This window comes from Pogona vitticeps, chromosome 4, assembly GCF_051106095.1.
Source record: "Pogona vitticeps strain Pit_001003342236 chromosome 4, PviZW2.1, whole genome shotgun sequence".
Lineage (NCBI taxonomy): Eukaryota > Metazoa > Chordata > Lepidosauria > Squamata > Agamidae > Pogona > Pogona vitticeps.
This window is the reverse complement of record NC_135786.1, coordinates 186052349-186080323: the sequence shown is the minus strand read 5'-3', so window position 1 is coordinate 186080323 and position 27975 is coordinate 186052349. Positions and strand designations below refer to the sequence as shown.

General features: G+C 40.0%; 2 protein-coding genes across 4 annotated transcripts in view; one reads left to right on the top strand and one right to left on the bottom strand.

The window, feature by feature from the left end:
• Window positions 1–23131, top strand: part of NPC1 (NPC intracellular cholesterol transporter 1) — a 50355-nt gene extending 27224 nt beyond the window's left edge. The window contains exons 10-25 of the mRNA XM_020785692.3: window positions 291–391; window positions 1691–1793; window positions 2469–2658; window positions 3637–3819; window positions 3982–4096; window positions 6634–6761; window positions 6854–6994; window positions 7489–7578; window positions 7779–7969; window positions 9147–9262; window positions 12257–12386; window positions 14929–15126; window positions 17609–17840; window positions 19911–20024; window positions 20392–20554; window positions 21018–23131. Of these exons, the coding sequence (XP_020641351.3) occupies window positions 291–391; window positions 1691–1793; window positions 2469–2658; window positions 3637–3819; window positions 3982–4096; window positions 6634–6761; window positions 6854–6994; window positions 7489–7578; window positions 7779–7969; window positions 9147–9262; window positions 12257–12386; window positions 14929–15126; window positions 17609–17840; window positions 19911–20024; window positions 20392–20554; window positions 21018–21100 (2278 nt within the window). The 3' untranslated portion in view covers window positions 21101–23131. The remainder of the gene's footprint in view (window positions 1–290; window positions 392–1690; window positions 1794–2468; window positions 2659–3636; window positions 3820–3981; window positions 4097–6633; window positions 6762–6853; window positions 6995–7488; window positions 7579–7778; window positions 7970–9146; window positions 9263–12256; window positions 12387–14928; window positions 15127–17608; window positions 17841–19910; window positions 20025–20391; window positions 20555–21017) is intronic.
• The window catches only part of RMC1 (regulator of MON1-CCZ1), a 33564-nt gene continuing 27124 nt past the window's right edge, over window positions 21536–27975 (bottom strand). For all 3 annotated transcript variants that reach the window (XM_072998851.2, XM_078392616.1, XM_072998852.2), the window contains 4 exons: window positions 24137–24241; window positions 23813–23881; window positions 23384–23609; window positions 21536–21755 (listed from right to left, as the gene is read on the bottom strand). In XM_072998851.2, the coding sequence (XP_072854952.1) occupies window positions 21676–21755; window positions 23384–23609; window positions 23813–23881; window positions 24137–24241 (480 nt within the window). In that variant the 3' untranslated portion in view covers window positions 21536–21675. The remainder of the gene's footprint in view (window positions 21756–23383; window positions 23610–23812; window positions 23882–24136; window positions 24242–27975) is intronic.

The window sequence follows — 27975 nt, the reverse complement described above, 5'->3', positions numbered from 1 at the left end:
GGAATATTCCCTCAGCCCCATTGGATGGGGCTCCACCATTTACGTGCGGGACTCTGCTCTCTCCTGTGCATGCGCCTCCACCCTCACCCCCACATGATAATCCATCACAACCAGAACCAGAGAGACTGGAAACTATCACTGTGGGTGTGTGGAAGAGGAGTGCTGCGCGGAGGGGGGGGGCAGAGTTGCTCGCAGGTGTGCAGTCATGCACCTTAGAGGGAGCCTTGGTCATAGGTAATATGCATTTAAAAGTTCTCAGATAACTACTGACATCATAATAAATTTTACAGGGCTCCGGCATCTTTGAATGATACAACCCTGCTTCATGATCCATGCTTAGGAACATTTGGTGGTCCTGTCTTCCCATGGCTAGTGATGGGAGGATATGATGGTAGGTGTGATGTAATGAAACAGAGGTGGGAGTTTAGTTCTCTAATTTAATTAAATGCATGTTGGCAAAGCCAATTTTTGTCATTTTCAGGCTGTCTGTCTCATGCAGCAGTTTCAGTGTGCAGCTTCTTGCCAATCAACTGAGTTCTGAAATATTCTCCTTGTATCCCAGATTAAAAGCAGGATCTCTGTCATAGCACATAATGGCTGAAATCTTTCTGCTTATGGTACTAAGTAACAACTAGAGTTAGGTTCATTGAATCAATAGAACTTATGAAATAGTTGACTTACCAGTCCCTGCTGATTTAGTGGACCTACTCTAGTTGCAGCTTATTGCAGCTAAGCAACGAATTTCAGCCAGTGTTGTAGTGAGGAATAGTAGACCATGTAGTGAGGCAACTTGCAAATAAGAAGTTCTGTTGCTTTCTCTAAAGGAATCTATGAGATATGTTGTTTTGCAGCTAGATAGAAAATATTCACTGAAGTCCTGTTTCGCAGTGCCATGTGCACACCCGTGATGATGTAATCAGCAGTGGCAAATTGCCACTGATGAAAATTTTCTTTTGGGAGTTTTGGAATACATGTGATTTTGTTGTGTTGTGTGAAACACTCTAAAATTGGCTGATCTCATTAAATCAGCAGTGATTTGTTGTTGCTGTTGACATCGTCACTGGTGCGCACATCGAGCTGTACAGCACGATTTCAACCATTATGTGGAGATCAATTTTAAAAAATCAATTAAATTTTTTGTTTGTGTTGCATTATGCGGTGATGGTGTTCATCCTCCTTTTGTTTAAAAGGTAAGATTAATTAAACTAAGTGAATAGTCTGAGTGAAAAAAGATTCCCTTTTTAATGTAATTTTAAGTCACTGGAGAGCCAACTTATTTCAATGTACATTTGCCAGCCTTTGTCTGAGCTAATATTCTTTACTTTTTATTTGAATATTGTATCATTTGAGAAATAATAGTTGATTCTCTTAGAATTAAATTCTATAACCACCCTGGAGGAAAACAGAAGTGTGAGGTAACTTATGAAGAGCGAAGCACTACATTGCATGGATGAGTTATGAGGACAGGGATGCAGCTAGAATGGCACCTAGAATGCTTTCTTTTGGTAGTAGAATAATTGGCTCACATCCGGGGAGAATAGCATTAATTAGATTTGGAAAGAAGCTTTAAAACAATCTATTTGGAAAAGATAACTTGCATATCAGAATATTCCTTGTGAAGTCTACAGAAAAGTATCCTGTATGTTTTTTTAAGTTCCTTGTGCATTTTCTCTCTTTTTTTAATGTATAGATGAAAATTACAATAATGCCACAGCCCTTGTGATCACATTTCCTATTCAGAATTACTACAATGACACAGGAAAGCTGATGAAAGTTCTGGCTTGGGAAAAGGAGTAAGTCTTTCTAATTGTGGCTTAGCCAAAATAATCTCTGTACATTTTTATCCTATCCTGTGCAAAAGAAGCTAAAAGGTTTTGGTGTGGAATTGTTGGTTTTCTGGAATTGTTGTAATCTTCTCAGAAATCATCCATCGGTCCAGATAGGCAGGGTATAAATTAAATTAAATTAAATTAAATAAAATAAAATAAAATAAATAAATAAATAAATAAATAAATAAATAAATAAATAAATAAATAAATAAATAAAATGCATTGATTCCATTACATATTCATGTGGAAAATTACTTTTGTAGTTGAAATAGTTATTAGATAAAATGCAAGTGCATTATGTGCCATAAATAACATTTTCATTCTGCTAACCTGGGTGTAGTCTTATAAATCTAACTTACTAAACTCCCCACTGGAAAGTTTTCCATCATTTTTTTTTTAAAAAAAGAATGCATCAGCTTGAGAGTGGAGTTTGGAAGAATTTGTTAATTTAGAATTTATAGAAAATATGATGCTCTCCACATTTGGAAATGCAGTATTGTGTCCCAGCCATGCCTTTATTGTGAAGAAACCTAACACATTAAAGAGAATAGAAATAACTCTTGCTCCAAGGACCTGTAGAAGCCATTGTGAAAGCTTTGTCGCCCTTTCTCAAAAATTACTGTTGTCTTTGTCTTTCAGGTTTATCAATTTTGTGAAAAATTATGACAACCCAAATTTAACAATTTCGTTTGCTGCTGAACGTAGTGTTGAGGATGAAATAAACCGAGAAAGCAATAGTGATGTTGGTACTGTTGTAATTAGCTATGCCGTTATGTTTGTGTACATCTCCATAGCTCTGGGACACATCAAGAGTGCTGCTCGATTCTTGGTATGCATGGTTACAATTGCTGAAAAAATGTTTTTTGGCAAATGAAAAGGACGTTGATGCGTTTTAACATAGTATTAGCTGACACTTCAGCTTTTCTACTTCTATGATTATCTCTCTTTTTTGTAGGATAAGATAGAAATATAGTATTGCCTCATGCTATTCATTTCATGTCATTTATTTAAATTGGAATGGGCAGCTGTTGCCCTCCAGATGTTATTAGACTCCAGCTGCCGTAGGCCCTCCTCACTGACTGTGCTTGCTAGGGCTTTTATAGTACTTGAAGAAGGGTGCAGGTTCCCACCCATTGCTTTACACATACACTTACACAGACACCAAACAGTAAGATACTGTAGTCTAAACAGACTTCCAGAAACTGGCCTCGTCATATACTTGTTTCAGATTAGATGCAAGCTTCTTCTCTAAACTACAGGGGAGGCAAAATTGTTTCTAGTTCTTCAGAGTAAGTCTTTTCTTCCTTTAGAATACAAGATCTGTATACGTTTTTCTTTACAGATTAGGCACCATAGTTGTACACTGAAATTTACATTACAAGGGCCTTTGACAACATATTGTGTTGCTTCCAATGGAATGTATTTTCTTACTCCAGTGCAACTTGTAAAGTAACTTTTTATACTCAACTAGAATGGAATTGGGGTAGTGAGTGGTAATATTAACTATCATTACATTTGATAGCATTATAGCCATTCTCAACTTTTTTTGGCCACAGCCATAAGCATAAAATGAAAGAAATGTAGGCCGAGTCAGGACAGCATAATCACATAGTGAAACTTATAAGGTGGTGTGTAAAGAATGGTTTTCAGTCTATGGTCTCCTTCAAATGTGCCAGGGGCCCCCAGGGGACCATATGGCCTCTGTTGAGAATGACTGTGATTGGACAATTTTTTTTTTTATAAATTGCTATTGATAGAAGTTGCAGTAAATATAAATAATATTGTGATTTCTTTCTTCATTTGCTAGGTGGATTCAAAAATTTCCTTGGGCATTGCAGGTGTATTGATTGTACTGAGTTCGGTTGCATGTTCCCTGGGTATCTTCAGCTTCTTTGGAGTCCCCTTAACACTGATTGTTATTGAAGTTATCCCATTTTTGGTGCTGGCAGTGGGAGTGGATAACATTTTCATTATGGTTCAGGCATATCAGGTAATTTTGTGACTTTTGTGTTGTATAATGGATTGGCTTCTAATACAACTTTTGTATGCATAGCATGTGCCCAGAATCTGTAATCCAGTGTACCTAGTTTTTAACAAAGCAGTCATTTCAGTTTGTGCAGGTGCATCCAATTTATTTATTTTTCAATTTCAGAGAGATGAACGTCTTCAAGGTGAAACTCTGGATAAGCAGATTGGCCGGATTCTTGGAGATGTGGCACCTAGCATGTTCCTTTCATCATTTTCAGAGACAGTGGCTTTTTTCTTGGGTAAGAATTTTTGGTCCCATTTTTTGCTATTTGTCATTTCCTCCCCCCTCACCATTTCCCGTCATGAGGAAAAAAGGAATACATTTTCTTCTTGATCAGCACACTGATAAAATTGATTAAAGCATTTTGACAACAAGGCTCTTCCCCACAGAGAGAATTATGTTTGTATAAATAACAGATGAGGTAAATAACAGATGAGGTAAATGAGTGCCTAACGTGCTGAAAAACAAATTGCCAGACTCTTGATATGATGAAGAGTTATGGTTTCTTAGCCATTTGTTACTTGTTCATAATGTCTTGCCCTTTACTTAATTATAGTTCAGTATCATAATTCAAATGTCCTGGTAAAGTAGAAATGGACTGTCCTGTAGGATGGAGTGATAGATAGAACACAGGTTTTATTCTCTTGTTATTTAGCTAATTCTGTTATTAGCATGTTAGCTTCATTTGGCCTACTGTGCTTGGGGAGGTTTTCTACGGAACATTCTTGCCGTTCATCATGCTGCTTATATGACTTATTTGTGTGCTATATTTATATTCCATATTTCTTCTGATGAGCTCAAGGCAGCAAAAATACAGTCATGTGAAGAAGAAAGGACACCCTCTTTGAATTCTGTGGTCGTATGTATCAGGACATAATAAAAATCAGGTCTGAAAATTAAGTAAATACAACATCAGATGAGTAACAGCACATGACATATTACACCGTGTTATTTGTTTTACAAAAATTAAGCCAAAATGAAGAAGCCATGTGTGAAAAACTAAGCACACCTTATGATTCAGTAGCTTGTAACCACCTTTAGCAGCAACAGCTTGAAGTAATAGTTTTTTATATGACTTTATCAGTTTGTCAAATCATTGTGGAGGAATTTTGGCCCATTCTTCTTTACAACATTGCTTCAGTTCATTGAGGTTTGTGGACATTTGTTTATGCATAACTCTTGTAAGGTCCCACCACAGCATTTAATTGGGTTGAGGTCTGACCTTTGGCTGGGCTATTACACCTTGGTTCTTTTGTTTTTCAGCCATTCTGTTGTGGATTTGCTGGTGTTCTTGGGATCATTACCTTATTCAGTGACTCAGTTTTGGCCAAGCTTTAGCTGTCAGATCAATGGTCTCACATTTGACTCTAGAATACTTTGGTATACAGAGGAATTCATGGTCAACTCAGTGACTGCAGGGTGCCCAGTTGCTGTGGCTGCAAAACAAGCCCAAATCAATACCCCCTCCACCATGGTGCTTGACAGTTGGTATGAGGTGTTTGTGCTGATATAGTGTGTTCGGTTTTTGGCTAATGTGGCACTCTGCATTATGACAAAACATCTGCACTTTTGTCTCGTCTGTCCAATCAGCATTGTTCCAGAAGTCTTGTGGTTTGTCCAGATGCAACTTTGCAAACCAAATCCATGCTGCTATGTTCTTTATAGATAGAAGAGACTTTTCTCATGGCAACCCTTCCAAACCAACCATACTTATTCAGTCTTTTCTTAATTGTACTGTCATGAACTTTAACATTTAACATATGAACTGAGGCCTATTGAGTTTGAGATGTAACTCTTGGAGTTTTTGCAGTTTCTCTGATCATTGCAGACCTTGGAGTGAATTTGCTCAGATGTCCACTCCTGAGAAGATTGGTAACTGTCTTGAATTTTTCCACTTGTGAATAGTCTTCCTCACTGTAGAATGGTGGACTTTTAAATTGTTTGGAAATAGTGTTATAACCCTTCCCAGACTGATGGGCACCAGTAATTGCTTGTCGACAATCATTGCTGATACGTTTCCTCCTTGGTATTGTGTTAACGTATACCTGAATGTTCCGAATGATCAAACTGTGAAAACTTGGCTTTTATAGAGGTGGTCACATTTGCTGATGATCAGCTACTCCAGGGTATTTGGTTAGCAGCACCTGGCTGCTACTTAGCCTCTTAATTCCTATAGAAGCAGTAAGATTTCATTTAGTTTTTCACACATGGCTTTTTCATTTTGGCTTTATTTTTGTAAAATAAATCATGACACAATGTATTATGTCATGTGTTGTTGTTTATCTGAGGTTGTATTTACTAATGTTCTTGTATATACATCCACTTTTTGACATGGATGTGTCTGAAGAAGTGAGTGTATCCAGGAAAGCTCACATTGAAGTTAGTCTTTAAGGTGCCTTTTTTGTTTTTGTCTGGATGGCAAGATGATTTTTATTATGTTCTGATACGTAAAACCATAGAATTCAAAGAGGGTGTGCTTTCTTTTTCACATGACTATAGCTCTCCTTTTCCCTAATTTATGTCCACAACAAGACTGTGAAGGTAAGAGAGAAAGTGACTAAACCAAGAATAGTTAAGTGAGTTTCATGGCCTAGTGGAAATTTGAACACGGAACCCCAAGTCCCATTTCACCACACTAACCACTACATCTTTCTGTCATCCCTATGTGGAATCAAGTTCTTAGAATGCTTTTTAAATCAGCTTTCCCATTTTGACAAAAACTTCATATAATCTATGTAGTGAGATATATTTCTGTTTATTTCTTTCTCTTTTTAGGGAGTTTGTCTAATATGCCGGCTGTACGTACTTTCTCCCTCTTTGCTGCTGTGGCTGTGTTAATTGACTTTCTCCTTCAGATCACGTGCTTTGTAAGTCTCTTGGGTTTGGACATCAAGCGTCAAGAGGTAAGTCTGTGATGATCTTTTGACAATTGTTTTGAGCAACTGCACATCTTCGTTTAATAGTGTCATATTTATTTATGTATTTTATTTTCCAGAAAAATAAATATGATATCCTGTGTTGTATAAAAGGTAGTGAAGAAATCAGCAGCGTACAACATTCTGAAAGCATGCTGTTTTTATTCTTCAAAAAAATATATGCTCCATTTCTTCTAAAGGATTGGATGAGACCCATAGTGGTATGTACACCTTCATGGTTCAGATTGTGTAAAAATATATTTTGTACTGTCAGAACAAAAAATCTACATGTAAACTAGGTATTTATTTAAATACCTGTATTTCACTGGGTGAAATTCAGTAGCAAGTCATAACTAGAATAGGCTCATTGAATCAGTGGAACTTAAGGAAGAATTGACTCACCAAATCTCTACTGATTAAATTGCAGTTTAGCTCATGGATTTCAGCCACTTATATCTAATTTTATGCAGATTTCTCTTTTTCCCACATAGGATTTTTAGAGTGCTTCATTCACCACTGTTCAGTAAACTCTTTGATGGCTTTGAACTTTCATATTGCTTGCGTTATATTACTGATGAAGTATAATGAGCTTTTCTTTCTTGAGTTTTATTGGGAAATAAGGGAACTATATTTTCCAGCAATACTGAATAAGTGAATAGTATTAATGAAACCTTTTTCTGTGAATTGAATCAGAACTGTTCCTTCTTGTTTTCAGATATCCGTATTTGTGGGTGTTTTATCATTCAGCATAGCAGTTATCAACAAAGTAGAGATTGGCTTGGACCAGAGGCTATCCATGCCTGATGTAAGTGGCTTTTATGTGTCTCCTTCCCTATTCTTTGTCTAAGAAAAGAGTGCCAACAGATATATTGAAAAGGACCATTAATTCCTTTCTGACATGAGCAAAGGGTGTCTTCTTTATATGTGTGATAGAGAGATGAGGAGTATGGGGAAAAATGTTTACAGAAGTAACTTCATATTATTCTTCCCTTTTTCGTGCATAAGGATTCCTATGTGATGGATTACTTCAGTTCTCTCAGCAAATACCTACATGCAGGTGCTCCAGTGTACTTTGTGCTTGAAGAAGGATATGATTATACGACTTTGGATGGGCAAAATATGGTGTGTGGTGGAGTGGGGTGTGACAACAACTCCCTAGTACAGCAAATATTTGATGCGGCAGAAATTAGCAGCTAGTAAGTGTTCAGTTTTGTTTCTTCATAAAATTTCTTCAGCAAATGACTAATGTCTCTGTAAATAGGTGTAAATTGTGCATTCAAACTGTGATATCCAGGCCAGCTGATCTGGGGAAGAATCCAACAGTGTTTTTGTACTAGTGCAGGATCTATCATTAGCACAAGGGCAGAATCAGTAATTTTCCACTGTGTATTGTATTAGAGATCCCATGTTCATGCTGGCATCTGAGCTACCATTCGCCCAGTGGTTAAATCCAGCGCAACCGTGCTAAGTGGTTTTTCAAAGCAACATTTTCACACTTGGGGTTCAGTGTCAACTGCTTTAGTAGCTCAATTGCTATTTTTCTTACCAGGTTGTCATAGTATTGTGCCTGCAATATTTGTTGAATCATATCCAGAATAATTAGAAGCAAACTTGATTAGTTTTTTTGTCAGAGCAGGAGATTTGCTGTGGACTCCAGTAGCTGTTTGAAATAGAAATAAAACTTTTCCAGCATACCTGAACAACTTTATGCCCCATCTATTCCTCAGCAATTGTAAACTCAGTTGTCCTGTAATGTTCTCTATATAGTTTCAGTTGTTTAGAAAAAGCCAGACAAAGCAACAGGCTGTTGAGGCCATTTTAGCCCTTTTGAAATAAACAGAAGAATGCAGCTATTAAACACCTGTACTAATTATCGCTTGTTCTGTCCCATCATCTTTTTAAAATCAGTTTGGAAAATTAACTTAGTCAGAATTCTATCTCACATAATCAATTTGTTGTGGCTTCACTATTTCAGGAAGACTGGATGAGATCTTTTTTTGATGCAATTTTCTCTATATTCTTGTGTGCTTCTCCCTTCACCTAAAGAAAAACATTATGAAGCACATTCTGTAAAAGTGTTGTTGACCTGAAACCAATCTAAAGACATTCTTTCACTTGGAACTTCACTGAAATGTTTCATGACATTTTCTGCAATTCAGAAAAGAAGATACATATACCTTATGACAGTTCAATCAGATGGAATTGATTGAATTATAGGCTACGTCTAATTCTAATCTAGAAGATAGCTACTGTAAAAGAACTGAACTATGCTGTGTGTATACAGTATGTATAACACTTAAGGGGAAATGTCTTATTTTTAGATGCCCTTTGACATAGTTTGGCTAAAGAGTATGGTTTCTTTTCATATTCTAGTACAAAAATTGGCTATGCTCCTTCGTCTTGGCTTGATGACTACTTTGACTGGGTCAAACCACAGTCTTCCTGCTGCAGAATCTATAATACCAGTGGACAGTTTTGCAACGCTTCAGGTATTGTTAACTTGCTGTCATATTCCACCCCACAATACCTTTTACTTAATATAAACACATACAGTGGTGCCTCACTTGACGAGGATAATCCGTTCCAGTGAAATCGCTGTAGAGCGAAATCGTCAAGCGAAATAAAAAAGCCCATTGAAACGCATTGAAAACTGTTCAATGCATTCCAGTGAGCGAAACACCTGCTCGTCCAGCGAAGATCCTCCTTAGGGCGGCCATTTTCGGGTGCCTGTGCAGCGAAAAATGCCTCCTAAAAACAGTGGGGAGCCATTTTGAGTAGCCAGTGGCCATTTTGAAAACCCAATGATAGCTGTTTTGATCGTCGTAATGCAAAGAATCGGTTCCCGAAGTCGGGAACCGATCATCGGGAAGTGAAAAAAGCCCATTAAATCATTGTTTTGCTATCGCAATTGTGATCGCAGAAACATTGTCGTGAAGCATATTCATCGTCACGTGGGGTAATCGTTAAGCGGGGCATCACTGTACTGCTAAACCTGGGACTGCATTTCTGCTTCCTCACCAAACATGTCTCTCAATATTTGAAACAAATTTTCATTGAACTGGATCTAAAAAAAATGATAGCATCTGTTTTCATGTATGGTTAAACCATAAGATTTCCCATGTAATCTACTCAAATTAGAAATACCCTTTGACAGAAAGTTCCCTCAGTGCTTTCCCTCTCACTATAAGTAGGCGGTGGTCTGTTAGTGTAATATACTGTATTTTTTGCTCCATAAGACGCACTTTTCTCCCCCAAAATGTGTGTGTGGGGGAGTCTATGTGTCTTATGGACCGAAGGCAGCAATTTCGTCCCCGCTGGCCCCGTGGGGGGAGAACGTCACAAGGGTCCAGGTGAGCCTTCCAGGACTCTTGCGACGCTCCCCCCACCCCTGCACGGGGCCAGCGCTGGCGAAACTGCCAGCTTCTGGGAGTCTTTTGATGCTTGGGAAGCTTCAGAAGACTTCCAGAAGCTGGCGATTTCACCCCCCTGGCCCCGTGGGGAGAGTGTCGCAAGGGTCCAAGTGAGCCTTCCAGAACCCTTGCGACAGTCCCCCCACTCCCGGAAGAGGCCAGCGCTGGCGAAATCGCCAGCTTCTAGGAGTTTTCTGAAGCTTCCCAAGCCTCATAAGACTTCCAGAAGCTGGCGATTTCACCCCCCCTGGCCTCGTGGGGGGGGGGAAGCGTCGCAAGGGTCCGGGTGAGCCTTCTAGGACCCTTGCGACACTCCCCCCACCCCCGCACGGGCCCAGCATGGGTGAAATTGCCAGCTTCTGAGACTCTTCTGAAGCTTCCCAAGCCTCAAGAGTCCCTGAAGGTGGCGATTTCACCCCCTCTGACACCCGGGGGGGGCAGGGTGAGTCTCTAAAGGGTCCTAGGGTGTGTTCCAGGACCCTTTAGAGACTCACCCTACCCCCCCGGGGGTCAGAGGGGGCAAAATTGCCACCTTCTGGGACTCTTTTGAGGCTTGGGAAGCTTCAGAAGAGTCCCAGAAGGTGGCGATTTTGCCCCCTCTGACCCCCGGGGGGGCAGGGTGAGCCTCCAAAGGGTCCTAGGGTGTGTTCCATAAGATGGACCTCTCCATAAGGCTCACCATTTTTTAGGAGAAGAAAACAGATTATTTTTTCCTGTTTTCTTCTCCTAAAAATTTGGTGCGTCTTATGGAGAGGTGTGTCTTATGGAGCGAAAAATACGGTATTGCAGTCTTGATGGCCTTTGGCTTATCTGACTAAAATGCTGGTGCTATTTGCTTGATTTAAAAAAATAAAAATATATATCCTTGGAAGAAGACAGAATGTTAGAAGATGCTTTACAATGACAAGCAGTGTCCTTATAAAACAGCTGAGGCAGATAGTTCTGTACTGTATTGGATATCCTAATATTGTACCATCCTCAATTAGGTTTATTACAGGTCTAGGCTGCAGTTTGGTGCACTGACATTGGGAAATGCAGATTTCAGACCACAACTCCCCTAAGTTGCTACAGTGGGGTTTTGACTTGAGAACTTAATCTGTATTGGAAGGCGGTTCTCAAGTCAAAAAGTTTGCAGGTCAAATCTGCATTTCCCATAGGAATGCATTGAAAACCATTTGATCCGTATCTGCTCTTTTCCGTCCATAGAAACTAATGGGAAGCTGCTATTCTGCCTTCGACCACTGGAGGGGAATATTTTGTTTCTTTTTTTCTTAGGTCAAGAAAGGTTCAGGGAAGGCAGGGAAAATACAGTCCAGGCAGTGCAGTACCAGGCAGTCTGAAGACTGTCTCCCAATCCACTCTCTAAACGCTGGGAGGAGTCAGGACGCAGACAGGCACCCTTTTCACTAGCCAACAGTTAACTGAAAGTTCAAATTTTGCACTTTCCCTGCCTCCCACGTGTTTTTTTTTCAGTTCTTAACTCAAATCTAAGTATGTAAGTCAAGTCAATATTTTCCTATGAGAGTGGTTCTTAAGTCAAAATGTTCTTAACTCGAGCCGTTCTTAAGTCAAGATCCCACTGTACTAGCACACTGGCTTGCGCTCCTGGGAGCTGACATCCAAAACATCTGGAGGATCAAATATGGACTCCTGGGAATAAACTCTGAAACTGACTTCTGGGTAGAAATACATAGTACTATTCTGTGATAACATGAATGGAATTCAGAAAGTATTGTTTCTAAAAAAGGTTTTAAAAGCCAAGGTGGTCCTATATTTGGTTGTTGTGGGTTTGTCCTCTGAAGATGCTGGCCACAGAGACTGGCAAAACGTTAGGAAGAACAACCTTCAGAACACGGCTGAAGAGCCAGAAAAACCCACAACAACCATTAGATCCCAGCCATGAAAGCCTTTGTGAATACATTGGTCCTATATTCGATTAGCTTTGCAGGTGCCTTTAGTGTTTTTTGGTAAGCCTTATTGTTTCTTGCTGGGAAAAATATTTTAGATTTGTGAAGTATGTATGCTTGATAGCCAGTTAACATCATTGAATTATTTCCACCAATATTTATGTAGTTGTTGATCCATCCTGCGAACGTTGCCGGCCGCTGACTCCAGAAGGGAAGAAGAGACCCCAGGGTGAAGAATTCATGACATTTCTCCCTATGTTTCTCTCTGATAACCCTAATCCAAAATGTGGGAAAGGGTATGTATTGCTGCTGGAGTATTACATGGGATACAGTTTTCTTGAAAACTCACCTTTTTCTGATAAATATTACAGTAATAAAGTAATTACTTATTCTAAAATTATGAGGATATCTTTCTCAGCAGTTTAAATTGGTGTCACTATTATGTAACTATTATAAATATTTATATTTTTGCTTACATACTCTTGTCGGTATAATACCATAGAAAATGACTTTTAGTCTAATTTCAGATGCACAATACAAACTTAAGCATCTCCCTTCCATGCAAACAGCTTTTTGTGCTTCACATTTCTAGCACTGGATTTTTTGTAGAAAACATAGCAAACCTGGTCTATGGATCAGCCTTAGATGGACCTTTTCCTCACTTTGCTAAGCTATATTCTTGGGTCCATATTTATTGGGTAGTAAGTTCACTAGACCAAGGTTCTCTTATTTCAGTCTTTCTTTCATGAGAGATAATCTTCCTTTTGGATCCAGCCACTGATTCCTAGGTTTACTATTTGGCCAAAATAAGTCAGATAGTAATGGTCTGGGACCTTCTAAGGAAGATGACAGTAGCTAGGCAAGAGTGGGCAGCTGGGAATGATCCTGGAATTCTAGGAACTGTACTCATCCCTTTTTTCAAAGCAAGTAGTTACTGGATGGTTACTTGCTGTTTTGAAAAAGACTAACTTGAGCAAGGGCGGGTGGGGGGAGAACAGCCTTAATTTTTATATTTGCAGCCCCTCCCCAAGGCTTCCAAGGGCACAATTCTCCATTTTCAGTCTGACTTGGGGCCTGCAAAGAAGGCCCAGCTCCTGCCCACATGCAGTCCACATGCATGATTGCAACCTGTGACCTACAGTGAGGAGAAATAGTTTACTTGCCTTCCTCCCATTTGATTTCCTCTTCCACTTCAGTGTTCCTTCTTCAAAAGGGGATGAGAATCTCTAAACAATAGAATAGCATTTTGCTGACCTGAGACTTTTTGTTTTCTACTCTGTCAGTGTACTGTGTTCCTGTAACAATTACTCGGCACCAAATGAATTTGACTTACCATATTTTTTGCTCCATAAGATGCACTTCCCCCCAAAAAAAGTGGGGGCGGGAAGTCTGCGTCTTATGGAGCAAAGGTGGCAATTTCGCCCCCACTGGCCCCGTGGGGGGAGCCTCCCAAGGGACCGAGTGAGCCTCCCAGGACCCTTGCGGGGCTCCCCCCACGGGGCCAACGGGGTCGAAATCGCCAGCTTCCAGGACCTTTTCTGAGCCTTTCAAGCCTCACAAAAAGTCCTGGAAGCTGGCGATTTTGCCCGTGCTGGCCCCATGGGGAGGTGGGGGGAGCGTCGCAAGGGTCCGAATGAGCCTTCCAGGACCCTGTGACGCTCCCCCACCCCACCCCCCATGGGGCCAGCGCGGGCAAAATCACCACCTTCTGGGAGTCCCAGAAGGTGGCGATTTTGCCCCCCCTGGCCCCTGGGGGGCAGGGAAGTCTCTAAAGGGTCCTAGAACACACCCTAGTACCCTTTCGAGGCTCACCCTGCCCCCCCGCCAGGCCAGAGGGGGCAAAATTGCCACCACCTGGGACTCTTTTGAGGCTTTGGAAGCTTCAGAAGAGTCCCTGAATGTGGCGATTTTGCTCCCTCTGGCCCCTTGGGGAGGGTGGGGGGAGCCTCCCAAGGGTCAGAGTCTGCCTTCAAGGACCCTTGGGAGGTTCCCCCCCACCAACCTCCATGGGGCCAGCAGAGGCAAAATTGCCAGCTTCCAGGACCCTTTTGAGGCTTGAGAAGCTTCAGAAGAGTCCTTGAAGGTGGCGATTTCGCTCCCTCTGGCCCCTGGGGGGTGGGGGAGCCTCCCAAGGGTCCGAGTCTCCCTTCCAGGACCATTGGGAGGCTCCCCCTACCCCCCACAGGCCCGGAGGGGGCAAAATCGCCACCTTCTGGGACTCAAGGCTTGGGAAGCTTCAGAAGAATCCCTGAAGGTGGCGATTTCGCCCCCTCTGGCCCCATGGGGGGGCAGGGTGAGCCTCCAAAGGGTCCTGGAACACACCCTAGGACCCTTTGGAGGCTCCCCCCACCCCCCAATGGGGCCAGAGGGGTCTAGGGTGTGTTCCATAAGGCTCACCAATTTTTAGGAGAAGAAAACAGATTATTTTTTCCTGTTTTCTTCTCCTAAAAATTTGGTGCGTCTTATGGAGAGGTGCGTCTTATGGAGCGAAAAATACGGTAAGTGACCCTTTCTAGGTAAAGAGAACACAGACATAATTTCTAACTATCCAGGCTGGTTCTTTTCGTGGGAGGCACTCTAAAAGAATTGAACTTCCAGATGCCTAGCTCACTGACCTGTCCAACCAGCCTGTTCTTGTAATCTGTCTGTTATAAAACTTACATATAATAGTCCATATAATAGAATCTAAGTTACTTGATATAGTTGCTCTGAGAATTGGTTTTAACATTTTCTGATAAGACAGTGGAAGCTAGCTAACATGATGGCCTCTGCTATTTCTTTAGACTGGGAGAATCTAGCAACTATTATGTCATGTGCTTACTGTGAATTTCTTCACAGAGGACATGCGGCCTATAGTTCTGCAGTTACTTTTAAAAATAACTCTGAAATTGGGGCTACTTACTTCATGACCTACCATACAGTGCTGAAAAACTCAACAGACTTCATTGATGCAATGAAAAAAGCACGGATGATAGCAGACAACATTACTGAATCCATGGGAATCAAAGGAAGAAACTATCGTGTGTTTCCTTACAGGTACATAGATTTCCTTACAGGACAGATACCCCCTGATACCAGCTTGTGAGGGTGATGTTCATAGTTTGTGGATTTTTCTGTTTTTGCACTATTTATGTGTTAGATTTTAACAGTGGCCAAAATCCTGTTGGTTAGTATAGTAAATTGCACTATAGTAGGCGCATTGAATCAATTGGGATTTATTGAGTTAACTCCTCTATATGTTACATTGCTTCAGATGGACCTACTTTAATGGTAACCTACTTTACTAAAGCAAGTCACAGTTATAGCAGACCCATATGAAACAATGGAACTTACAGAGGAGTTTGCTCATCAAAACCCCATTGATTTAATGGGCCTAGTCTGATATATTCGACTAAGCAACAGGATTTTGGCTAATTTTGAAAATGGCTTAAATACCATGCTCCATTGGTACTGGTGTGTGATAGAACTTACTTTTTCCCAGCCTGGCAGACTTTTGGGGTACCATAGAAACCAGCTTGGAGTTTACCAGCCCCCTATAACAGTTTTCTGGGATGTTTAGGGACTACATTAGTTGAAGTAGTTCCATCAGTCTTACTGGATCCCAGCTAGTATTTCTAAGGAAGCTTACAGGTAGTAAACAGTTTTTATAGGTAGAAATAAAACAGTACCTCAAATTCAGGCTAAAAAGTACAGTAAAGTTCCTAATGAACCTCTTAATGAGGGTGAAAGAGAGCGCAAAAATTGTCTCAAGCTCAACATCAAAAAAACTAAGTTCATGGCCACTCATCCCATCACCTCCTGGCAAATAGAAGGGGAAGAGATGGATGCAGTGACAGATTTTACTTTCTTGGTCTCCATGATCACTGCAGATTGTGACAGCAGCCACAAACCTGCTTCTTCGGAGGAAAGCGATTACAAACCTCGACAGCATCTTAAAAAGCAGAGACATCACCTTGCCGACAAAGGTCCGCATAGTCAAAGCAGTGAGAGTTGTACCATAAAGAAAGCTGACCGCTGAAGAATTGATGCTTTTGAAGTGTGGTGCTGGAGGAGGCTCTTGAGAGTCCCCTGGACTGCAAGAACAAACCTATCAATTCTAAAGGAAATGAACCCTGAGTGCTCACTGGAAGGACAGATCCTGAAGCTGAGGCTCCAATACTTTGGCCATCACATGAGAAGACTCCCTGGAAAAGACCCTGATGTTGGGAAAGTTTGAAGGCAAGAGAAGGGGACGTCAGAGGACGAGATGGATGGACAGTGCCATTGAAGCTACCAGCATGAATTTGACTCAACTCTGGAAGGCAGTGGAAGACAGGAGGGCCTGGCATGCTCTGGTCCATGTGGTCACAAAGAATTGGACAACTAAACAACAACAAAAAGTTCCTATTGATTCAAGTTAATTCCCTAAGGCTGAAGGAATGGGGTTGCTGAATTTGTTCAAAAATAGACCAAAGAGAAACAGAAGACATCTGTCAGGTGATGGCATTCCAGAGTGCTAGAGCCAAAAGTGTAAAGACTCTTCTAATGGAACTCCTGCAGCAGGTGGCCTAGATTTCATTACCCAATCTTGAAGCCCTGGGCAATTCTTTTGAGGGTATGGACTCTCTCAGTTCACCCATATCTCAGTTTTTTAGTGTTTTAAAGGTCAAACCCTAGCACTTTAAATAGGGGTTGGAGGCAGACTGGCAATCAGTGAAGGAATTTTCAGAAAGGTGTAATATGATCATATCACTGACACAGGTATAGTGTCTAAGCAGTTTTCAGAGGCAATTACATATAGAATGCAATAAAGCAGCTCAATTTAAGGTAGAAATATCAAGTTGTTTGGGTCAAAGAAATTATTGTGGAAATGTAAAAAGCTACTTTGAGTTTTCTAAATTTCTAAATTATTTTATAATGGGCACAATTTTGTTTGAAAACATGCAAAGTTCACTTGTCTTTCAGGCATCCCTTTTTCATGCCAGTTACTTAGCCAGCCATTGAGCATCTTAGTTATATGAGTTGTAATCCAGCATCTGGGGATTCAAGTATAGAAATCCCAATGAAACAAGGATTTAATCCAAATTCCAGTTTGCCAGCTGGTCTCAACTTTATCCTTTTGTTAAGAGTACAAATGCTTGGATATGACCTCAGCTACTCAGCCATCCTGCAATTTGTCTTTAAAACGGGACCACTATTGTACATTATAAAGCTCCTCAAAGCATTTTGTCAAAGCATTTCAGATGAGGCTGTATGAGACAGGAAGTATTTACTTGTCCTACCCCACTTATCTCACAATTTTTTTAAGTTTAGTTTGTAATTTTGATGAATAGAGAACTCAAAGCACCATGAATACTTTTCACTGCTGCCTTCATATCCTAGCTTTTTGGTATTTTTCAGTAGTTATGAACATAAAGATCATTCTTATTGTACGATTTCAATCTAACTCATTGAAAAAGCTTGAAATGTCATCTTTAGAAGCTGTCAAGCATTTCTATTAGTCTAATAGCTAATAACATTTTTTCTGTTTTCTTCGTAGTGTGTTTTACGTTTTTTATGAACAGTATCTGACTATTGTGGACGATACCATCTTCAACCTCAGCATTTCCCTTGGATCCATATTCTTAGTTACAATGGTGCTCCTTGGTTTTGAAATATGGGCAGCCGTTGTTGTTTCCCTCACAATTGCTATGATTCTGATCAACATGTTTGGGGTGATGTGGCTCTGGGGTATCAGCTTGAATGCAGTTTCATTAGTCAACCTTGTAGTGGTAAGTTCACCCACAGCTTAAGATCTGATAGCCAGAATCTAAGTGATCAAAATGTCTTCTCAAAAATTCAGCATCTCACTGGCATTATACTATTAAGGTATAATACAACAAGTGGAAATAGGCCAGGCTTTTAACTAATTTCAGGACTTGTGAAACTGCACAGTACAATAACCATTTCTTAGTCCTCCTGTTTTTAGAATTTATGAAATTTTAGAATTTCATAAGTGGAACAGAACATTTTGATGGTTGAATACATGTTGCACAACTCAGTTTTTGAAGAAATGTTTATTCTCACCTCCTGAGATATGTAGAGATGCTTTAAAAAAAAAATTAGGAACGCCTTTGAGAATCTCAGGACAGAGTTTTTAATGTCCAAATATCACCACTGCCAATCCCAATAGCAGCGATGTTTTAGGTATTAAAGGCATCCTTCCTCCTACAAAGGCACCCAAAGCCTTTATCAGCTCAAAAAGGGATCCCTAATGAGCTTCAGAACATGAGAGCAGAGGTGGGGGTCTTTACACACAGAGTTGCACAACAGGATTCTAGCCAGTGTGTAACACTTTAAAATCACGTTTGTAGATTAAGTCAGTAGAACATGAAACTTTTATGTTGCATTGAGTACCATATGTAGTCTAGGAAGAGGTTTGCAAGGTACTTTTAAGTATACTGACATTTGCTGTGATCTGAAAGTTACATTTCTTTATTTATTTAATTACTGGGATTTTATACCAGTCTTGGCCTCAGCTTTAATCTCTAATGTTAACAATAGACCACACTCCAGGGGAGCAGAGGTGTAAACTTGATGTAAAGCAGTGGTTCTCATCTTTGGGTAACCCAGTTCTTGTGCGGGCCAAGGTTTCTGGGAGTTGCAGTCCAAGAACACCTGGGTTACCAAAGGTTAGGAACTACTGCTGTAAGAGTCTAGCAGAGAAGAAATTGCCAGGTTATTATTCTAGCCTGCAACCGTGGAATAAAGGTCAATACAGTTGTAGATTTGTCATAAACCATTTATAGTCTGACTTGTCTCCATGTACTATGCTGCAGGATTATCGCAAATCACCTTTTTCCAGTTACAGCCCCTTCCAACGTGCAAAACAGATAATGAATTGTTTGCTCCTATAGTTCTAGCAAGCAAGGCTTCTAGAACAGTTCCATACTGAAATGTTTGCTGGTACTTTGTGGTCTTTTGTGAGAAGTTGTAGGGGTACACATTTATGTCCAAACCTGGGTCTTAAAAATCATGAACTTCTTTCTTTCTATGGACTTCTGTATCTCTTTGAACACTTTCCTGGAAACTATTTTTTAATCTAGTAAGAGACTTCTCTGTGCCCAGTTTACACTTGTACGTTTTTTGGTCTTCACTTGCTCTTAAAGGAGCAAAGTTGAGCTAAGAACTATACAGTAACTGCCTACCTGTCATTCAGCCTCATGTTGTCTCACTAAAGCCTTGCCTTCCACTGATTGCTTCAGACAGAAAACTGATGTAATTCTTTTCTATCATCAATTTTTATTTTTCAACCAGATCAGTGTTTTGTAGCTTCTGAGAGAACTCCTTCCTCAGCTAGTTGTTTGGGGATGTTTTCTGTTGTTGAAACCCTTCAAAACCTAAAACTACTCTTGCAAACATTTGTTTCCTTGCATTTAGATGTATCTCCTACCCTGTGTGTGTGGCTACATAAAGATTGATGCCTGAGGACAACATGTTTAGAATTACTACAAATGATGTTATCCAAGAATCAGTCTTAAGTTAGGCAGTAAGAAATACTGTTCAGCACTATTCTAAAAGGACTTCCCTCTTTTGTTTCGAGCCCTTTCCACTGCTTTAAAAGCTCCTCCCAGTGGTTCCAGAGTACTCCAGAGCAGAACCAGTGTTTGGGAACCACAGTACATGGGAAAATAGCTTGTCTTCTGGTTTCACTGACAGATGCTGTCCCTGTTGCTGAAATAATTCAGTTGGATCCTGCCTGTAAACAGTTTTTCCTGAAGTCCTCCTTGATGACAATTGAACATTTTTTTTATCTATAGATGCTTGGAATGAAATGTGTCATATTTATGCTGTTCTTCTAGAGTTGTGGCATCTCCGTTGAGTTCTGCAGCCATGTGACAAGAGCATTCACAATCAGTACAAAAGCAACAAGGACAGAACGTGCTGAAGAAGCACTATCCCACATGGGAAGTTCTGTAAGTATTACTTTGCCATCTAGAATGTGTTAGTCTTCAAGGTTCCAGAACATATTTTTGCTCCACTAGCTTAACAAGACAACCCACATCCTGCAGATTTGTATCCTGTTCTGACATGGCAGCAGAGGTCATGTCAGAACATGATACAGGCGGCCTACCAGTCTCCTCCTTGAAGGCATCTAAATACTGCCATAGGGTACAAGCTACGTAGTTCCATAAGTGCCATTTCATTCCATGGAACAAACTGATCTGGTTTAAATCACTAGGGTTTAGATTTTTTTGATAAAAGGACAAAAGCATCATCCTGAGTAAATAACTATTAAAGTATATTTCTTTCACTAGAGTCATTATACATTACCTTTCACAGGTTTTCAGTGGCATTACACTAACGAAATTCGGAGGAATAGTGGTTCTAGCCTTCTCCAAATCCCAGATTTTCCAGATCTTCTACTTCAGAATGTATTTAGCCATGGTGTTACTTGGAGCAACTCATGGACTAATATTTCTTCCTGTCCTGCTAAGTTACATCGGTAAGAGTCTGTTATTTGCCAAGATGGCCAAGTTAACATACTATTTGATTTCAGCAAGATTTCCCCCCTTTTTTCTTTCTGTTTGCACTAAACTGTAGTTGGGCAAGGCTGTACGTCTACTGGGTGTGTGCACACTCTGCCTCCTGCAGCACTGAGAGGAATAGTTCAGAAACTTTCATTTGTTTTCAGTTCTTATTTATTGCATCATGCAATTCAAGAAAATTTTATGAATAGTGTTAACACTGCTGTACTTGTCCTTATGTCTCCTACCTTATTACTTTTCCTCCACAATTTATTACTTAAATTGCTGTTTTTATTCACATGATTTTACTGAAACAGTTTCAGATCAAGCAAATTCAGTAAGACATGACTTATGCCTTCACATATTTGATAACAAAGCACTATCAAATAAGTAAATAACTAATGTACAACTCCTGAGTAATGTTTCTTTGTTCCTCCACAGGGCCATCAGTAAATAAAGCTAAAGCACATGCAGCACAAGAAAGGAACAAAGGTACAGAAAGGGAGAAACTGCTGTTTTTCTAGCCATTTTAAACAATGTGTTTGCTGGACTTCGAATTCTGGTTGAAGCCCTCTTCCTGATAAACTGTAGCAAGTTTCTATGACTGCTTTCTCACAACTGAAAAATTCTCTGGATTCCTTTGATGTCTTCCTTAAAACTAAGAGGACTAGTATTCTGGACAGATTGAAGTTCGGAAATTTTACATCCAGCTACACAATTTTCAGTATTACTAAAAAAAGAAACATTAACATAACCATAAGTTATTACTATTTAATACATTCTAGGTTTTGCTCCTGTTAAAGGCTGCTGTTCCACTTCACAAACACCTTCTTAATGACATTTAAAGTGACTTGTAAGAGAATAGGCTGCTGAACCAGTGACACTGTTTTTTTAAAAATGCAAGTCAATGCAATTTGTGGCTTTATTTTTAGGAGAAAAAAATAAGTCATGAGTCAAAATGTTGTAATATTTTTAATATTTGCCAAAGGATCTGTATATATACTTTATTATAAAATAGGATTTTTGTAGGTCAAAAGTATAAGTACATAAATGCAATAAATTAAGTTTATACATTTTGTATTGAAACTGCTTTACTACTTCAGAAAGTTGTAGGCTTCATTAGTGCCTGGTCTCCAAAAACTTGCTTAAAAAACATGACATGCTCTTCACAGTGTTCTCCTACAAGACAACAACAAGAAAGCAACATAACAGCACACTTTACTAATGACTCATTCTGTACATTTTATCCTATCAAACTTGAACTATCATCCACATACATAATTTCAGGAGCCATCTTTAAAGTCTGAAAGTTGTTTGTTTGAGCTATGTACTCCTCAAACTTTGGAGCACAAAGCACAAATAGCTGTCCTAAAAAAAACCCCTAATGTTTACAGAAAAACTGAGAAGAGGAAGGAGCTAAAGGTACAATACACGTGTGTTTTGAGGCTTGTATATTACTATTGGGAAAAAGTGGATTTCATGTAGAATCAAATATTTGGGGTCAAGAGAAGTAGCACAGCAAAACTGAGACACTTACCTTTCCCTAACATTATAGTTGACCTTTCTTGGCAAAACCACAAATGTTAAATTCTTTTCAGGCCAGCAGTTTCCTTTGCAACATGTCCAACTCTAACCATTTCCCCACTTCCTTACTCGTTATCACAGTTGGCTATTAAAGCTACTGCTGAGAAGCATGCTAGTTTCTGGCATAATGTTGGCTAGAACTGCACATATGGGAGTACCTAGTCCTTCCCTGAACTGTAAGTGGAAAATTGGGATATTCCTCTAAGGGAAAAACTGAGATACGGTTGTAGGTGTTCATATACATTCCGCACTTAGGGGAATAAAGCAGAGCACTTTGATCACAAGCAGCTACAGTGAACCCAGAGTGTACTAAATGTCTAGGAGAGGTACTCCTAAATACTTGGTAAAGAAATAGGGACAGGTGAGTTCTGACTTGCTCCTTTGCCATGCTCAGAGGAGTAGAGCAGTCCTTGGCTGAAATACAGGTGGATAAACTGTCAGTTCTACAAGGGCTATGTTACTCCATTCTGTCTCTCTTCAAATTACATCAAGGCACTATTATATCATTCCACAGTAAAGTATTTAAAATTTTAACTGTTCCTTTGATGAGCAACTATTTTCTTTTCCACAAGTTGATGACATGTATTTTAGTTTTGACGTTAATTCTGCATAGAAACTGTTATACATATTTTAATTATATTTATCCTTTCTCTCAGATTATAGCAAAATCTTTAAAATCACAACTGCTCAACATGTAATATACAGATATCAGTGCCTTTACTGCAGAAATGACATTTAGGAACACCGACCATGGGTTATGTGTACTGTATCTTGTTTCTCCTTCTGTGTTTTGGTGGCTTTTTAAAAACTTTGTTTCAAGAATGGTAAAAGCACTAACTTAAAATGGATGTATTATCTGATAATTGTGAAGGAGGGAGTTAGAAGGCTTAGAGAAGAATATCTTAAAGCAGGTTGTCTATGAATACCTCATCTGTTTGGTCATGTTAATAAAACTGAACTGATAATTCGTATGAGTTTTCTTAATCTCCATTTAATGGCTTAACTGTGCAACAACATTTTTATTGTGTGGCGCTGGTGGGGCTTTCTCAATGCTAGACTCTAAGTATCCAAAGAGCAAGAACCTTAACCTTCAACCTTTACTCTAAACTGATTTCACCAAAACATTGACAGATACCATTTGATGCAATAAGCTCTTTTAAAAGAAGGTAAGGGATTCCTTTGACATATGTGTCAACCTTCTCCCTTTTTAAAATGCTGTTTACCTGGTGTGAAGCTAGGATTTCCACGTAATCGCTGATTCCTCTGCTCAAAGAACCTGAATATAGTATAGAACAGCATCTCGTCTTCAGTCTGCTTTGCTGCGTCAAGGAACTTGCGAGCGGAAATGCTATCATGTCCTCCAATGCCCCTAATGAACCTTAAAGCAGCCAGTACCTGATGCTTGGACAACAAAACTTCCACTATTTCATCATTGGCTGTAGAGAGTCTCTGAAAGCACAAATTGACAGCAGTGGTTTTGGCAAAACTAAAGCCGTAACTTAACTCCAGTATTCAAGCAAAATTATTTCCCCTGCTCTGTAGGCTTTAGCTTGTTTTTATGTTCGTACTTTAGTTTGATTATTCTCCCAGATATAAGTATAACCACTTTGCAGACATAGATTTAGCACACTACAGGTTCCTGCCACACCTACCTTTAACATATCCAGTGACAGCTGGTGGGATGGAGGGTAAATACTTTCTAAAGACAGTAACAAGCAAGCCTGAAACAAGAGATAGACAGTATTTAGTATTTCTGTTAGCTTTTAAGTGCAAAATTGGTATGGTAAGCAATTTGGACTCTGCAAAGAAGAAGGATTTTTTTGGCCATGTCACTGCAGCCTAACTATCTGTATCATCATTCTCAAGGCAAAACAAGATAATCCTATGCAGACTGCTAGTAAGGTGAGACCATAATTAAAACAATTATAATTAAACAAGACAGCAAAAACTTATTAAGAGATCATAATTTAACTTACCAAAGGCTTCGAATCACTGAGAACATGGTACTGCAGGAACTGATGAAGCGTATAGAATAAGTTGTGCTGAACAAGGGTTTTAATTACCAATTCGTATAGATAATGCTAAGGAGGCAAGAAAACATTTATAGTTAGGCAAGTTTTAAACTAATATACACAATCTTAATTTTAGGATGGGGAAAAAGAACAAAAGTTGCAGCTGTAAAGAATACTACAAGAAAAGGACTGTCTCTTTGAATGTAATTAATATGTCAAAAGATCTTTGCATTTTTACCAGCTAACATGGGGTTGATCCTGTTGGTGCTTATTATATTTGGCATTCCTTTGAAAAACCTAAAATTTATTTCAACTATTTATCAAATACTAGTCGCCTGATGTCAGTTTCATATTTATTTGATGTCACCTGGGCTGAAAGCAACATAAAGGCCCATAATATCTTTAGGCCTCAAACGGTTCCCCTCACTTTGCCATTGGGTGAGCATAGGTGTCCACCTGCAGAGGAAATTGAAAATTTGTGGTAGAAATAGATCATGCTGGCATCAATGCACATCTGAGTAGTGGTGAAAAGTTAACCAACTTGTCTTTGCAAATACATCTCTTTCTCGTACATACATTAAGGTTAAGAAATCTTTACCCCTGAGCTACAGTCTCCAATTATTTCTGAGAAGCACTCTGGAATGATATGAAACCTACACAGCATCCAGACTCAGAACTAACACATTTGATTGTATTAGATGTAGGATGCAGTCCTAAAGTGTATCATTGGAATTAACTAGATATAAAAATCTAGTATTTCAGAATTTTTCCCTTGGCTGGCAATACTGCTTTGTAATTCTAGCAAATCTATAGGTAGTTGCAAATAACTGGGAAATCAAATCCTTGGAACAAGAAGAGGTGGAAAGCCATTCCCCTACATTCCTCCTCAACATAAACAGCAGGAAAGTGAACATTTTCCTTACATCTGTATAGATGATTACTAGAACCCATGTCAATCTGTTTTCAACTGGTTTTTTCAAAAGGAAATGTCTTCTTTGTTTTTGTTACGCCAGAGAACAGCCAAGGCAAGTACAACACAGTGGGCTTTCCTGGATATTTTCTCATTCCCTTTCATTGACCACTGTCTCTTTCTGGGTCATTTGTTTTGGGCTTAGAAGGCAGAGAACACAGAAGAAGCATGCTGCTTTCCATGGAGTGTAACCATTGCTCTGTCTCACCCAGTATTGTGAACCCTACCTGACAGCAGCCTTCTGGGGGTTTGGGCTGAGGTTCCAGTTGGGTTTTTACTAGGTCTCCCAGGAATTGTTGGGGACTCAGCCTGCTTCCTTCTGCATACAGAACAAATGTGCTACCCCAAGTTATGGTCCTTCCCCAATGCTTTTTCTGTGAGCAGTTTCTAAAGGTGACGCTGGAAGACTTGTATTTCAATTACTTTAGCCTACTGACTGCCACAGTGGTCACTCTTACTCCCCATGTTCTTCCATTATCTGCAGGAAAACACTATGAGAAGACATTCTGAAGTTTGAACTGAAAGGTTATCAATGGCCATTATGCCATCAGTACGCTGATGAAACCCAGCTCTACATCTTCTTTCCACATTCTGTCCCTTTAGTGATGCCTGGGGGCTGTACTGCAGTGGATGCAGGAGAATGGACTGAGGCTGAACCCAGACAAGATAGAGGTCCTGAGGGTGGGTGGCCCTTCCATTGGTGGTTTGGGAAACTCCCTCTCTTTTGGGGGAGTGGCTCTCACTGCAAAGAGTGAGGTTCGCAGCTTGGGGGTCCATCTGGATCTGGCACTCACCATGGAAACCCAGGAGGCGTCAGTGGTCCACTCTGCTTATTTCCATCTGTGGCGGATTGCCCAGCTGCCAATCTTGATGTTGGGGCACTGACCACTGATCCATGCGCTTGTAATCTTGAGATTAGACTACTATAATGCACTCTACGTGGGGCTACCTTTGAATTTGATGCAGAAGCTTCAAATGGTGCAGAATGCAGCTGCCAGACTTCTCAGTGGGACGAGAAATATCTCCCCCAATCTGGCTGCCTTGTATTGGCTGCCCGTTTGTTTCTGCATTGATTTCAAAGTGTTAATGATGACATATAAAGCCCTAATGGTTTAGAACCTCAGTATCTAGCGGAATGCCTCCTTCCACCTAGATCTACCACTCGTTCTAGCCAGGAAGGGTGGCTGAATGGCCTAACGCCGAGGGAGGCCCAGAGAGAAAGAACAAGAAACATAGCCTTCTTGGCAGTGGCCCCTCGCCTTTGGAACAGTCTGCCCCCAGAGATCTGTCTGGCTCCCTCACTGGGTGTTTTTAAGAGCACACTTAAGACCTGGCTCTTTAGGCAGGCTTTCCCTCCTGTCATCACTTGAATTTTTTTTCTTTTCCTCATCTTGAACCATACTACTATTGTTGTTTTTTAATTTATCATATTGTTTTAATTCCATTTTTTATTGTTAGCCGCCCAGAGTAGACTTCGGTTTAGATGGACGGGGTATACATTTAATATAAATAGATAGATAGATAGATAGATAGATAGATAGATAGATAGATAGATAGATAGACAGACAGACAGACAGACAGACAGACAGACAGACAGACAGACAGACAGACAGACAGACAGACAGACAGACAGACAGATAGATAGATAGACAGATAGATAGATAGATAGATAGATAGATAGATAGACAGACAAATGATATTTATTATTTCGTGTTTCCAATCTTAGGGAAGGTATAGAAATATTGAATTAATGGATTGAGGCAGCTTCGTGGTGGATGAGTGATGAGGAGAGGGACATCAGAGAGGGACATTGAATAATCCAGATAGTAGCTGCATTTGGTCTTAAACAGCAGCTCTACATCTGGATTCAGCAGTTAACAGACAGGTCAGTGGCAGAGATGGTTGGTCAGAAGTACTTTTGGTAGATCAAGTTAGTGTGCCATTGGTAATCCAATCTGGAGAGACCTGAGCTTATCTCAAGGTATTTGTTCTTGACTGACATTCAGGTCACCTGCTGCAATGCACTCTGTATAGGACTGCTCTCTGAAGGCTGTTTGGGAACCTGAGCTGCTGAAAAAGACCAAAGGCAGGAAATTGGAGGGTGAGGTAGTTATGTCATGTAAAACTTGTATCATGCTAGCTGTAGTGATTGTCAATGCATTTCCAAACCCAAAGGTGTCTTTTGACCATTACCATCTTAAATGGTTTGGGTGAGAGTTATGTCAAAGACCATATTCACCTAAATCAGCCTGCTTGCAGTGTAATTACTATCTGGGTCTCTTTTCAATTGTCTGCCACTGATGCAATCAAGCTGACACACAGAAGAGACAGCCTTGTCTGCAGGAATTCCATGCCTCTAGAATGAGTTGCCATGTGAGATGTGTCAGACCACATCTTTGCTCTGATGAATAACCTCTTTATTCTGGCTTTTTCTTGCACTGTGCTTTCCTCTAGCTGCAGTTATCTCCAGCTAGCGAGTTTATTTAATGGGAAAGATTCAGAAATTATTACCAGACTGATTGCTATAACATTCACAGCATGACATATAACATAGAATACTTGCACACAGCTTGTCTTACTTGCTCAATAGTTCACAACAAATGTGCTGGATTAAGACCTTTTAAACATTAGGCAACTAGATCTGCAGAATAATCTTAGGTGTGCTATAAAGTGCTAAATTGTCTGTTCAAAGATAATTGTCATTTGGTCAACTACAGCTCTGACAGTACTGTATGATAAGGCAGCCTGAAATATTTTAAAACAAAAATCCTGTTATCAGTGCCAGCACATCTCCCTCTACAATGCTGTTTGTTTAGCATATTTTGGAGAGTGA